This window comes from Diospyros lotus, chromosome 6, assembly GCF_014633365.1.
Source record: "Diospyros lotus cultivar Yz01 chromosome 6, ASM1463336v1, whole genome shotgun sequence".
NCBI classification, from domain to species: domain Eukaryota; kingdom Viridiplantae; phylum Streptophyta; class Magnoliopsida; order Ericales; family Ebenaceae; genus Diospyros; species Diospyros lotus.
In genome coordinates, this window is record NC_068343.1 from 2,783,083 (window position 1) to 2,795,940 (window position 12,858).

General features: G+C 26.3%; 1 protein-coding gene across 1 annotated transcript; it reads right to left on the reverse strand.

Annotated features, from left to right (window-relative positions):
- Positions 1-6,657: 6,657 nt before the first annotated feature.
- On the reverse strand, positions 6,658-7,624 carry LOC127804308 (uncharacterized). The gene has a single exon (XM_052341162.1). The coding sequence runs from the start codon at positions 7,508-7,510 to the stop codon at positions 6,911-6,913; it is 600 nt and encodes a 199-aa protein (XP_052197122.1). The 5' UTR covers positions 7,511-7,624; the 3' UTR covers positions 6,658-6,910.
- Positions 7,625-12,858: the final 5,234 nt, after the last annotated feature.

Here is a 12,858-nt window from a genome sequence, read left to right on the forward strand (position 1 = left end):
GCCATATTTCCTATCGTTATTCAATTCTTGTAGTTATTTTCAATAGTCGTCCCATATTGCAATAAATAAATTATAAATATATATATACATATCTCTATGTAAATCGATTGTGGTTTTGATCAATTAAGCCCAATGTTGTTGTTGCTCCATTGGATCTTATAAATCTATTGTTGTTCTGATCAATTGATTATATATATGTAAACTCACTGCAACAAAGACATGTTTTACATGCTCATTAACATGTATTCTCACTTATTTTATTGAAATATTTAATAGTTTTATTTTTTTAAATATAGGTATAGTTTTATTTATTTATTTATTACTACCACCTAAATAATTATTTCTCACACAATTAATAGTATATATATAATAATTAAAAATAATTACAATTTATAGAAAATTTATTTTCTTGGCCGACTAATGGCTAAATAATTTGGTGGACTATTTTACCCTTGTAGTTGTCAGTTGTTACTTGTTGGCAGATTAATGGACATAAATGGGCATTATCGGCTTCGATCTCGATCAATATCTAACCTTCAAAGCTTCGAATCTAAATATACGATTCTTATTTTGAAAAATTCTTGAGAGACAGACAGATTGACAAATAGACTTACAGAATGAGGATTAAAGGATTAAAATGTTCTTGTCTATATTATATTTTATTTTTTTAATATAATGTGAGTAAGGGTATTTTAATCTTTTAACTCATATTCTGTAAATCTGTCTATTAACTTATCTAGCCATGTAGAAGAACTCTCTTATTTTTCAACTGGCAACACTCCCAAAATAATTTGGGATTTCTTTTTTTTTTTTTTGTTTTCCCCCCAAAATCAACCCTTATTGTGTTATTTTCTGCCACCGCTTTGTCCCGATGCCCCGCCCTGCCATCGCCGGTCCGGTCACCAGCTCCGACAACTAACCACTGTACCACCACCGCCTTCGACCACTGAACACTGTAGGTTTGCTCTCAATTTTTGTTTAACTTATGTTGATCAAATTTTTAGGTGTGGTTGATCATCTTTTTGGGCGTGCCCCTTCCCACTGAAGTGCCAATACTAATTCTATCCGGTGTTGCGCAGGATTTATCATATATTATAATATATTTCTACAATCTGTATTAAAGCAAAAAAAAAAATTAAGAACGCACAGTGGGGGCACGTCCAAAAATATCAAACCCAACAAGATTTTTCAATTAAATTAACAAAAATTGAGAGCAACCCTAGAATGTTCTGTTCAGTGGTTGGAGGCGGCGATGGTGCAAATATGTGGCCGCACTGTACAGTGGTTGTGGTTAATGGTCAGAGCTGGTGATCGAACCACCGATGGCAGTCGGCACTGAGGGAACAGAGATCTCAACTGATCAAACCCTAAGTCAAGTAGCCATTCATTTGGTAATTCAGTGCTCTTCATCAAGTGCCTGACATTCTCAAAGGGCCATTTGGGATAGACTATAAGTAGTTAGACAGACCGACACCACATAGTATCGAACCTAACCTAACCCAGGCAGTATAATCTATATCTATATATATATTATAATAAAACAGTTATCAAAATTTTTCCCGCCCATTTCTAATTACTATTTTGATATTTTATTATATTTTTTAATTTTTTTTGCTTACCCGAAATATAATTTTTATAAGTTATTAATTAAGTCTAGATTTATGAAAAACGTGTAGTTCTTGGAACACGTAAATGATTTTTTTATAGTTGAATAATATTTGGAGAATGTGTAAGTATGCTGGTATATGAAGAGACAAGATCTAATCTATATTATTAATTTTTAAATATTAACTTAAAATTTGAATTAAAATAAATTACAGAAAAATGAGACTTTTTTAAATCGAGAGAAATCTTGAGATATCAGGTAATACTACCGAATACCGACTGCCAAGTAAATTTTTTATTTTATTTTTATTTTATATATAGTTTAATTAATTTAAATTTATTTTTTTATAATTTTAAATGTTATAATTTTATTTTTTAACTTTATTTTTTTTATTACTTTCTTAAAAATGTGACATGTCTTAAATGTGATAATTGATTGTTAGAGGGAATATGTAAAGTCATATATGAATAATCAATTTTAAAATTTTGATTATTATTATTTATATAATTAATTAATTATTTAAATTATCTTTATTTTATATATAGTTTAATTATTTTAAATTTATTTTATATATAACTTAAATGTTATAATTTTATTTTTTAACTTTATTTTTATTTATTATTTTCTTAAAAATGTGACATGTCTTAAATGTGGTAATTAATTGCTAGGAAAAATATGTAAAGTCATGTATGTATAATTAATTTTGAAAATTTGATTATTATCATTTATATAATTAATTAATTTAAATTTATTTTCTTATAATTTTAAATGTTATAATTTTAGATATAACTTAAATATTATAATTTTATTTTTTAACTTTATTTTTTTTTGTTGCTTTCTTAAAAATTTGATCTGTCTTAAATATAGTAATTGATTGTCAAGAGAAATATGTAAAGTCATATATGGATAATCAGTTTTGAAAATTGATTATTATCATTTATATAATTAATTAATTATTTAAATTATTCTTATTTTATATATAGTTTAATTATTTTAAATTTATTTTTATATATTTTTAAATATTATAATTTTATATATAGCTTAAATGTTATAATTTTATTTTTTAACTTTATTTTTATTTGTTGTTTTCTTAAAAATGTGACATGTCTTAAATGTGATAATTAATTGTTAGGAAAAATATGTAAAGTCATGTATGTATAATTAATTTTAAAAATTTGATTATTATTATTTATATAATTAATTAATTATTTAAATTATCTTTATTTTATGTAGTTTAATTAATTTAAATTTATTTTCTTATAATTTTAAATGTTATAATTTTATATATAACTTAAATATTATAATTTTATTTTTTAACTTTATTTTTTTTTTGTTACTTTCTTAAAAATTTGATCTATCTTAAATGTGTAATTGATTGTGAGAAGAAATATGTAAAGTCATATATGGATAATCAATTTTGAAAATTTGATTATTATCATTTATATAATTAATTGATTATTTAAATTTATTTTTTATATTTTTAAATATTATAATCTTATATATAATTTAAATATTATAATTTTTCTTTTTAACTTTATTTTTTATTACTTTCTTAAAATTTGACCTATCTTAAATGTGGTAATTGATTGTTAGGAGAAATATGTAAAGTCATGGATAATCAATTTTGAAAATTTGATTATTACCATTTATAATTAATTGATTATTTAAATTATCTTTATTTTATATATAGTTTAATTAATTTAAATTTATTTTCTTATAATTTTAAATATAACTTAAATGTTATAATTTTATTTTTTAATTTTTTTTTTACTTCTTTAAAAATTTGATCTATCTTAAATGTAGTAATTAATTATTAGGAGAAATATATAAAGTCATGTATGGATAATCAATTTTAAAAATTTGATTATTATTATTTTTATAATTAATTGATTATTTAAATTATCTTTATTTTACATACAATTTAATTAATTTAAATTTATTTTTTATAATTTTAAATGTCATAATTTTATTTTTCAACTTAATTGATTAGTGTCATTTATTTAATTCTTCTTTTTCCCATTGGTCTACTCCGAAGATGTGCTATATGTTGGACTTGGGGAAATTAAATACAAATTAAATTTGTGTTTTGAAAATTATGTTAAGTAAGATTCGGATTGTATGGCAAAGCGTGGAAAAAAAAAGAGAAACTTAATGGTGACATGTGATTTGATAAATTGAGAGAAATAAGAGAATTTGAAGGAAGAAAAAATAATAAAAGAAAAGAAATATCTCTCTCTTTTCTTCTTCTTCATTCCTGTTCAACACTTCAATTTCCTCTCTTCTCCTTTCTCAATTCTTCTTCTTAAATTTTCTGTTCTTCTTTACTTTTATTTAGTAAATTTTAACTGTATTTTTTTATCCAGTTTGGTCTTCTGGTGTAACATAGCACCACTATTCTGTCAAGTGAGTGATATGAATGCAACTAGAAAAAATTAAGCCTTGAGGATTCGTGTGGTACGCACATACAAGACAAATACACGTGAAAATTTAAAAAAAAAAAAGTCTACTCTTGAATGCATATTTTAGAATAAAGAGGTTGGTTATCGTTTATTCTTTTTTCCTGTTATCATGTAATTTTTGTATTTTTTTACGCATTACTTATTGTATTATATGTTAGTTTAGGTTTATTTTTTACATGATTTCGGGATAGAGTTATGTGCTTTTTATTGTTCGTCTACCCTTGAATGTATATAAGGAAATCTTTCAAAATTTGTAATCCTTTTGTTGTATTCTCATGATTGTAACACGATTATTTTGTTTATTTTTTTACTTATTTATTGTGATTTTTATTTATTGTAACTACTAAATTATACAACTTTTACTTTAACGATTTTGTTTTTTTTACAATATCCATGCATTGCATGGGTGATCCACTAGTTGTATAAATAAATAGGAATAAGGTTGAGCGCTTGGGCCAAAGAGAGGATTGCTAAATCACGCATGAGCTCCCAGTAGAAATCACATTCCCTTCGGGCTTTTACTTTCTCAACCTCCGCTTCATGAAGGGCTTCAAAATCTGTCAAATTGGTTATATATAGAACTACTACGAATGGTGGTGCCAGCACACAAAGAATTAGTCCTTTCACTTTTTCTTCTTCTTCTTCTTCATCAATCTCAGTTTCAGGGGGCTTCAAAATTGCACCAGTTAGATGTAAAATAGCTACCAGTAGACCCAGTTGCCGAAGGAGTAGAGCTAGCATATAAGTATCAGCTGCAACCTGGCAACAATAGTGAACGATCGAATTGTTCTCCTTCAAAACAAGTTTCTGAAACTGGACGACCATTTGCATGCCCAACTGGTTAGGCCATCAGATACCAGTCCTCCGATTACCCGCGAGAAATAATTGCAGGCTTTGAGAGGCCAGTGATAGAAACAACGCCCTATTGTTTGACGCCTATCTGAAACCGCATCCTTCATTTGCCTTCCACATGTAGGGCAGACGCAGTTGATGTTGGGATTCTTCACGAAAGGAAAAAGTTTAGTGCCCCCGTCTAGGTAAAAGAATGAAGGGCTAAATACGAAAATATACACATTCTTCTTTTTTTTTTTTTTTGTGAATTTATAATTTTATTTAATATTTTTAATTTTAATAATTAAATTTAATTATCGACTAATCACCTTCTTTTTTATCTTCTTTTTATATATATATATATATATGTGAATCTCACAAATAATAATATTATATGACACTTAACAAGTCAATATGAATATATATTTTTTTAAATTAATTTTATATGTTAAATAAAATTATATCAAATTGAACTAATTTGGAGTTAATTGTCAAAATTGAAAGGATAAGCCCAAGATGAAATTACAAATTCTTAAAATATTTCCGTAATTAGCCCAAGAATTAAAGGAACGAAAAAGAGAAAAAAAAAAAAAAAACTCCATATATATATCAGTTCACAAACGACATCCATCCACAGAAGCTGCTGCTTAAATGACATCATTCTATTTGTTTCGTACAAATACCTGCTAATGGCACCAACATTTGAGTTCAGGCCAACAGCGCCAATTCTGTAAAATTTCATAATATTTAGATATGAGATGTTAAGCAAAGACAGTAGTAACCCACAAAAAGGTTATTACGGCCGGAGTACGTACCTAATTTACTGAGGGATAATTCACGTGTTACCAACATATGTAGACTTATTTATACTTATATATATTAGAATATATTTAAGTAACTGATGTATTAAGAACCCGTATAAAAACCATTACTTCTTTAGACTAAGAGGGTGTTTGGCTTACTAATTTGACCGCTTATAAGTTAGGCATCTTAATTTTTGATGCATTTGGCAACATTTAAAATTTAAACGCTATTTAACTTTTAAACTAATTCGTTTAAAAAAGTTTTTCCCTAGTTTTTTCAAATGAACTCCTAAGAGATTATTGTATTGATCAAACAAATAATGAATTTACTTTAAATATTTCAAATATTTACGCACTTTATCCCGTCTTCTCTTTCTGTCTTTTCTCTCTCTAGATCAATCTCCAGCTTCTCCGTCATTGTCGACGTCCCCATCCCCATTGACTAGCACCTCCGTTGCCGTCGTCCATCTCTTCTATCAGCTTCTTCGTTGTTCGCTATCCGTGTCACCATCGTTTCGCCACCTCCTCCATCATCAGCGTTCCCATCCCCATTGATGTATGTATATATATATATATTTAAAAATTAGTTTTATATTTAATATATATTATATTAATATATTTTTTAATAATTATATATAATTTATCAATCTCTAATAGTAAAATTTAAAATTTATTAGTTAAACATCAATTTATAATTTATTTTTATTAAAAATAATATTTTTACATATTTTATTTGTATTATATTTTAATCTTTTTGTCATCAAGTTTTGATAATTTATCATTTCTTTCAAACTAAACATATAATTATTAATTAATAGTTTAAAAATATATTTATCTAAATACGTTATCTTATTAAATGTTACTTAACTTTAAAATTTTAAATAACTTAAAAATTAAATAGGTTAAAAGCTACTTTGGGGGGGACACGCCCTAAAGCACCACATGCACACAATCAACACATGTACTGCCACTTATCAGAACCTTAAAAATATAATAATTAACAGCAACTCAATTCTATATATGATGAACATATAATAAATTTCTTTAAATTAAGTCAAAATTAACCAGCCGCCGGTTGCTCATCGTCATCGATCGATCTCAAGTTCGTAACCGCTACTAGCAGGGGAAATCAATTTTTAAGGCAAGAAGAAGAAGAAGAAGAAGAAGAAGAGGAAGACGAACGCTAGCAGTACTGCGTGTGTTGTAGCTAGCTAGGCTGAAAAAGCAGTACAGGTAGAATATTGAAACCCCATTGATCGATTCTTAGCATCGGAAATCAATTGCTGCCTGAACATGGCAATGAAGGCCTCCACTCTCTCATTTAACTCCTCCTTCGACAAGCACATTAAACCATTTGCTCTTCCTCCCTCGCCGTCGTCTTCATCCTCGTCATCTTCCACATTAATTACCTCCTCGACTTCTCCACATGATCCGCTCCCGGCGGCATTATCACTACTATCCATCTTCTTTGGTAACTTGTTGCTACACCGACTCGCTTTCCTCCTCTTCCTGCTGCTCTCCTCCATCTTCTGCCCCTCCTGCTGCTTATCGCCGTCGCCTGTGTTGCTTTCTCCACGGCCTCCCTCGCCGGCCGATGAAGTAGTAGTACTACTACTACTGGTGGATGTGGATGTGAAGAGAATCGCCAAGAGCAAGAGGTTAAGCGCCACGAACATCCACATCCGCCACTGCTCCACCAGCGCCGCTACGGCGGCTCTTTGCATGCACGCCACTGCTACCACCGCGCCGGCGGTGAACCACACCGCTCGCAGGTTATCTTCTCTAGCCTTGGCAACCTCCATTCCTAACATGTGACGGTACTTTTTATCTGGATGGATCCGCTATATAGGAAGCGAGAAACGAGACTGGCCATGAAATGGCATCTTATTTGCGAAATCACCAACTGGCCATAGGCCATCGGCGACTGTGACGATCTGATGGAAGCGACGTGTGAGTGATGAACTTGCAGGGACTGAGGGAGACAAGAAAACATTCTCGCCTGCACGCACCGATGTCGCAGCAGTACTATCCATCATCTTAACATCATCATCACCCCTAATTAACTATATATATATATATATAACAAAACCCTATTTTGACGACACTATCTGATAGAATAATAATAGTAAGTGAATTTCCTAATTTAATTTCTCTGTAAGGCGAATACAATAAGCTGTCAATAATAATAATAATATTCAGAAAAGAGAAAATCATAACTGCAGGTGACGCAATTAGCATCTTAACCAACCACCCGGGGGACAATGCGTGTTCCAGTTTACTTCTGGGGTAGGGACCGCATTCACTGCACGGCTCTCTTATCTCCTTTGCGCCCCCCAACAACAATATTCTTATAATCATTGTTTTTAGTAAATTAATTCCTCCACCTGGGCTTATATAAAGTATTATTATTACTATAAAATTTTAATAATAAAGATCCAGAGAGTGAGTGTTCGTATCCTATTTTACTGTATAATTTAATTTGGGATGGCAAACAGTGGGTTGAGGAATGAGCCTGAGAAGAGAAGAGAAGAGAAGACAAGAGAGGGGGGAGGATACAGTACTTTTGTTTTGAGTGAGGCGTGAGACATAAGAATCGAGTTGGGAGTGACGTATCGAGGGCACGCCTTTGCAGGTTGCTGCTGCTTGCCTGCCGCTGCTGCTCTGCGATGCGATGATGATGATGATGTCTCTTTAGCTTTAGGAGTAATTTTCTAAAATATTATTTTATAAAATTCATTTCTCAAATTCTTCTCCATCTTTTCAAATACCACCTCCTCCTACCACTTTAGATTAGAAATTTTACAGTTCTTGTGAGTGTGAATGCAATAAATTTCATTTCAAAAACGGTGGCATTTTTTGACAATAACTCAGTCTCCAAACCCTTGTCCGCAATCTCTATGCAAAACTTAATCTGGAACCCCTGTGTTCGGTACGGTGTCGTTTATAATTTGCGGTAGGGTCAAGGTCGTCAACAAAGCAAAACAAACATCCTGAGGAGCGCACATACATACATTTGCTTTAAATCTAAACATTTATACACACACACACAGACACACACATATATGGTTCAATATATTGAAAAATCCAACAACACCCATCCTATTTGCATAGCTTTGCCTCTTGGTTTTCCCAATTCACATGACTAGCTAGCTTCGCCTAACAACAAACAGTATACCATGGAGATATTTGAATATATAAACCTAAAAGTTCAACCCCCCATTCACTGACCCAAGATTTAATATTTAAGATCTCAAGTTCACATATTTATAATGATATAACATCTATGTATATATATTATAACAAAATAGCCTTCAAATCATTTTCTCACCTATTTTCAGTTTCTATTTTTATATTATATTATATTTTGTTTATCTTTTTTCTTACCCGAAATAGAATTTTTGTAAATCATTAATTAAACTTAGATTTGTGAAAAATAAGTAGTTCTTGGAATCTGTAGATAATGTTTTTTAGCTAAAAAGTACTTGAAGAATATGTAAGCATGGTATATGAAAAGACAAGATATAATCTATATTATTAATTCCTAAATATTAATATTAAATTTTAATTAAAATAAATTACAAAAAAATAAAAAAATTTAAATCGAGAGAAATTTTGAGATATCAAGTATTATCATCGAATATCGATTGTCAAGTAAAATTTTTTTAAAACTAAATTTAATTTTTTATTTTATTTTTCATAATTTATCTCTCATTCTCTCTCACCACTACTTACTCTAAACCCTTAATTAGTTTCAAAATCATGCAAAAAAAAGTACAAATCTTATATATGTATGTTATTACTTAATTTTAAAAAATAATTAGTTGGTAGGTTATGTTAAATTAGTTATTTAGGAAAATTTTAATTACTTTAAATAAGTCGTTTAAGTTATTTTGACAAAATTAATATTTTGTATAGGCTATTTATATTTATCATATGTTGTCATATTTCTTTTAAAAAATTTATTATGTTTTATATTTTTATTATTGACGGTAGAAATATGTGAACTCATGTATGGATAATTAATTTTGAAATTTTGATTATTATCATTTATATAATTAATTGATTATTTAAATTATTTTTATTTTTTATATATAGTTTAATTAATTTTATTTTTTAACTTTTGTTTTTATTGCTTTCTTAAAAATTGACATGTCTTGAATGTGGTAATTGATTGTCAAGAGAAATATGTAAAGTATGTATGAATAATCAATTTCAAAAATTTATTATTGTCATTTATATAATTAATTAATTATTTAAATTATTTTTATTTTATATATAGTTTAATTAATTTAAATTTATTTTTAAAAATTTTAAATGTTATAATTTAATTTTTTTTATTACTTCCTTAAAACTTTGACCGTCTTGAATGTGGTAATTGATTGGCAAGAGAAATTTGTGAAGTTATGTATAGATAATCAATTTCAAAAATTTGATTATTATAATTTATATAATTAATTAATTATTTAAATTATCTTTATTTTATATATAGTTTAATTAATTTAAATTTATTTTATTATAATTTTAAATGTTATCGTTTAATTAATTTAATTTAATTTTTTTAAATTTTAAATGTTATAATTTTATATATAACTTAATTGATTCTTATCATTTATTTAATTAGTTTAATCGTGCTTTTGGTTTTCAATCAATTAATTTTAATCATATTTCTGGTTTGTTGTGAACAAGTTTTGTGTAGCAACTTAATTTTTTGAAAATCGTCATAGCATTAAGTTTTTCATTAATAGTTATTTTTTAACTTTATTTTTTTGTTACTTTCAAAAAATTTTGACGTATTTTAAATGTGGTAATTAATTGTGAGGAAGAAAATGTGAAATCATGTATAGATAATCAATTTTAAAAATTTGATTATTATAATTTATATAATTAATTTAAATTTATTTTTTTAAATAAGTCGTTTAAGTTATTTTGACAAAATTAATATTTTATATAGGCTATTTATATTTATCATATGTTCTCATATTTCATTTAAAAAATTTATTATGTTTTATATTTTTATTATCGGTAGAAGAAATATGTGAAGTCATATATGGATAATTAATTTTAAAATTTTGATAATTATCATTTATATAATTAATTGATTATTTAAATTATCTTTATTTTTTACTTATATAGTTTAATTAATTTAAATTTATTTTTTTATAATTTTAAATGTTATAATTTTATATATAGCTTAAATATTATAATTTTATTTTTAACTTTTTTTTTTGATTACTTTCTTAAAAATTTGACCTATCTTGAATGTGATAATTGATTGCCAGCATATATAGATAATCAATATGTAAAGTCATGTCAATATCAACAAATTTTGAAGTCGTCCTAACATTAAGTTTTTCAATTAATAGTTATTTTTTAATTTTTTTTATTGCTTTTTAAAATTTTTGACTTATCTTGAATGTGGTAATTAATTGTTAGGAAGAAGATATGAAATTATGTATAAATAATCAATTTTGAAAATTTGATTATTATAATTTATATAATTAATTGATTATTTAAATTATCTTTATTTGATATATATAATTTAATTAATTTAAATTTATTTTTTATAATTTTATTTTTTAACTTTTTTTTTGTTAATTTTTTAAAATTTGACATGTTTTGAATGTTGTAATTGATTGTCAAGAGAAATATGTAAAGTCATGTATGGATAATCAATTTTGAAAATTTGATTATTATCATTTATGTAATTAATTATTTATTGAAATTATCTTTATTTTATATATAGTTTAATTAATTTAAATTTATTTTTTTATAATTTTAAATGTTATAATTTTATATATAACTAAATGTTATAATTTCATTTTCTAACATTATTTTTTTTATTGTTTTCTTAAAATTTTGACTTATCTTAAATGTGGTAATTGATTGACATAAGGAATATGTGAAATCGTATATGGATAATCAACTTTAAAAATTTGATTATTATCATTTATATAATTAATTGATTATTTAAATTGTCTTTATTTTATATATAGCTTAATTAATTTAAATTTATTTTTTATAATTTTAAATGTTATAATTTTATATATAACTTAAATGTTATAATTTTATTTTTTAACTTTATTTGCCGACTTAGTGAAGTTTTTAGTGTGATGAAGTTAGTAATTAACCCTAATTTGATCTCTAAGTGCGCGTGTATGCTAAAAGCAAGTCAGGTTAGTATAGTGTTTAAGGTTTGCAATGTATTAAGAATGACTATGTGCTAAAACAGATTCTAACGTGTTATGCACATCTTTCTCAATAGCAAGAGTCTGATCTTTATTGAAATATTGAAAATACCAAAATTGAGGAGAAAAATGTGCTTCATTAATTTTCATAATTTAGTGTTTATATTTGTAAAATAAGTTTGGGAGTTCTAATATGTATGATGCAAGTACTAATTAATGACATTATATTCTAAATTTTTTCATCTAATGATAAGATTACTACGTTGTTGAAGTCAGGTCGTGAGTTATAAATATATTAAAAAACTATGAAAGGTGTTTTACCAAAAAGACTTTTCTCGACGATTTGTTGACTAATGCAATTAAGAAAATTCAATCGATGATCAAGAAAGAGAATAACTAAAAAAAGTTTATTTGATTGGTTTCGGATTACAATTTTTTTTTTATTATAACTTATTCCTATAAAACTTTTGAGGTTGTTTTGTTAATTGCTACTGAATTTTATTTATTGACTTTTGTTATAATTTCTTATGCAAGGTAAACTTGGTTTGTTGATTTTTTATTTCTAAATATTTTGGTTGTTGCTGGATTTATATCTAGACAATTTGTTTGATCTACATATTTTTTATTTTTTTTATTATTTAGTTTTTTTCTTTTGTTTTTACTGATTCACACTTATGTATTTGCTCATTTTTTATCTTCATTCACTTCTATTTATTTGTATATTTTTTTTAGTCCACTAATTTATAGTGGGTGTCTAACATTTCTAAGTATATTCTTACTTGTATTTTTTTTTTCACTGCACAAATTATTCTTTTCAATGTATTGCTCAAGAATTTATCATAATTTAACTATAGTTTAATAACATGCATAATATTGAAATAATAACGAACGAAAAATATCTTCAATCAAATAATTAATAAAACGGATCGAGAAATCATCATTTATACTGAGTAATCAACTACTTTACTACTGAG

Excerpts from the sequence above, each read along its gene's own strand:
- LOC127804308 (XM_052341162.1), bottom strand. The coding sequence starts at position 7,510 with ATGTTAGGAATGGAGGTTGCCAAGGCTAGAGAAGATAACCTGCGAGCG.